We start from the raw sequence: 1,826 nt of genomic DNA, 5'->3' as shown, positions 1-1,826 counted from the left end.
AATACATACAATATGGCACATAGAATAATATGCATCATTTTAAGATTCTTTTTTTAAAAAATTATATATTTTATTGATTTTTACAGAGAGGAAGGGAGAGGGATAGAGAGAGTTAGAAACATCGATGAGAGAGAAACATCGATCAGCTGCCGCCTGCACACTCCCTACTGGGGATGTGTGCACAACCAAGGTACATGCCCTTGAGCGGAATCGAACCTGGAACCCTTCAGTCCTCAGACCAACGCTCTACCCACTGAGCCAAACCGGTCAGGGTCCTTTAGAGATTTTTGAATAAATATACACAACTGTTACTTTCTCTTTCTCCTTTTTTTTCTTCTATTCCAGATTCTGGGTGTTTGGCTGACCTACAGATACAGGAACCAGAAAGATCCTCGTGCTAATCCTAGTGCATTCCTTTGATGAGAAAACCAGGAAGAATTTTCACATTCTGATCTTGTTCACAGCTAACTTTAAGTTACATTAATTTGCCTGTTTTAAGGAAACAGTATCTGAAAAATTTCATTATTGACAGTGGATTTGTATATTTTTACTCTTATGTCTCCCTGAATGTTTTTCTTTTTCCATTGCTGAAAAAAAGAAACTTGTGGTCTCCTCTGAACCTCAGTGGTACCTGTAATCTACTGTATTCACAGTGTCTGGCACTGTCCACTGTGGCCTTTCTTAGCTTTTTTATCTGCAGAAACACTTTGTATGGCACTACTGTGTTAATCATGTTGTGATTCTAGATATACATCTGACTGGAATAACTCATTGTATGTAGCACTGTGCTGTGTAGATAGTTCCTATTGGAAAAAAAGAGTTCAAGTTTATTAAAGCCAGTAAGTATGAGATTCTATTATGTTAAGTCAGAACGGGAAATCAAATTCCCAAACTTTTTGTGTTTTTAGAAAGTATGTTTTGTGGTGAAAATTAACATAAAAGTGATAATGTAGTTCTAGTGGTCTTTTATGATTACACTAATGTATTCTAGAAATAGCTCTGTCTTTAGAAAAGTTTGGTTTAGTTTTTGATTTTTACAGGTAAGTGCGAAGGAGAAATGGTCTCATGAATGTTCTAATGTGTAACATATGCCTTCAGCCTCCCAAATGGAATGTGTTTGAGAAATTCAGAAAGTATATCTGTATAATCTTGATATTCTTTTATAGTAATTTGAAGTCCAAAAAACTGCATTTTTAAACAAGTTACTGTTAATGCTTTGGCCCACGTAGCAAAAAGATATTTGATTATCTACAAATTGTTAAATAAATTTTTCATGAAATTTTTCAGTATTGTAACAGCAGCTTGTCAAATCCAAGCATATTTCAATGTGACCTCCCATAATTTGAAATTGAAATAGTATTGTGGGTTCTGTATATTATATTAAAAAATTAAAGGAAGGTAACCTTTCTTCGTGTATGAGTGCTTGAGTTAAAAGAAAGTAATGGAAGAATTGAACACGTGAATTAAGTGAAATGGGTTTTTTTTTTTTTTTTACTTTTCTTTTTACGTTGGGTTCTCTTTGATTTGGAGTATTGCCATTTTAGTGTATTATCCAGACATGGAAATGAACTTCTAGCGCTAATATTTACTGTGGTCATCTCCAAATCCTTCCTTAAAATGTTTCAGTATTTAATATCTTTTCCATGGTGAGAATTGTTTTGTAAAAGGGAAGTCATTCATATTTATATGGGAAAAATATGTAAGTTCTCTCCTGTTACTGAAAATTACTCATTTCTTGTCTTGCATTCTATATATGGTATTGTATTGGTAATTGTCTTGATGGGTTTTAGACCAAGAAAGAGGGTAAATGGTTGATCTATAGAATT

General features: G+C 33.5%; 1 protein-coding gene across 1 annotated transcript in view; it reads left to right on the top strand.

The window, feature by feature from the left end:
* The window catches only part of TSPAN13 (tetraspanin 13), an 11,167-nt gene extending 9,760 nt beyond the window's left edge, over positions 1–1,407 (top strand). The window contains exon 5 of the mRNA XM_015558134.1: positions 346–1,407. Within this exon, the coding sequence (XP_015413620.1) occupies positions 346–420 (75 nt within the window). The 3' untranslated portion in view covers positions 421–1,407. The remainder of the gene's footprint in view (positions 1–345) is intronic.
* The last annotated feature ends 419 nt before the right edge of the window (positions 1,408–1,826 follow it).

The sequence above is a fragment of the Myotis davidii genome, unplaced genomic scaffold (assembly GCF_000327345.1).
Source record: "Myotis davidii unplaced genomic scaffold, ASM32734v1 scaffold168, whole genome shotgun sequence".
NCBI lineage: Eukaryota > Metazoa > Chordata > Mammalia > Chiroptera > Vespertilionidae > Myotis > Myotis davidii.
Note: the sequence above shows the minus strand (reverse complement) of the source record. Positions and strands in the feature narration are given on the sequence as shown.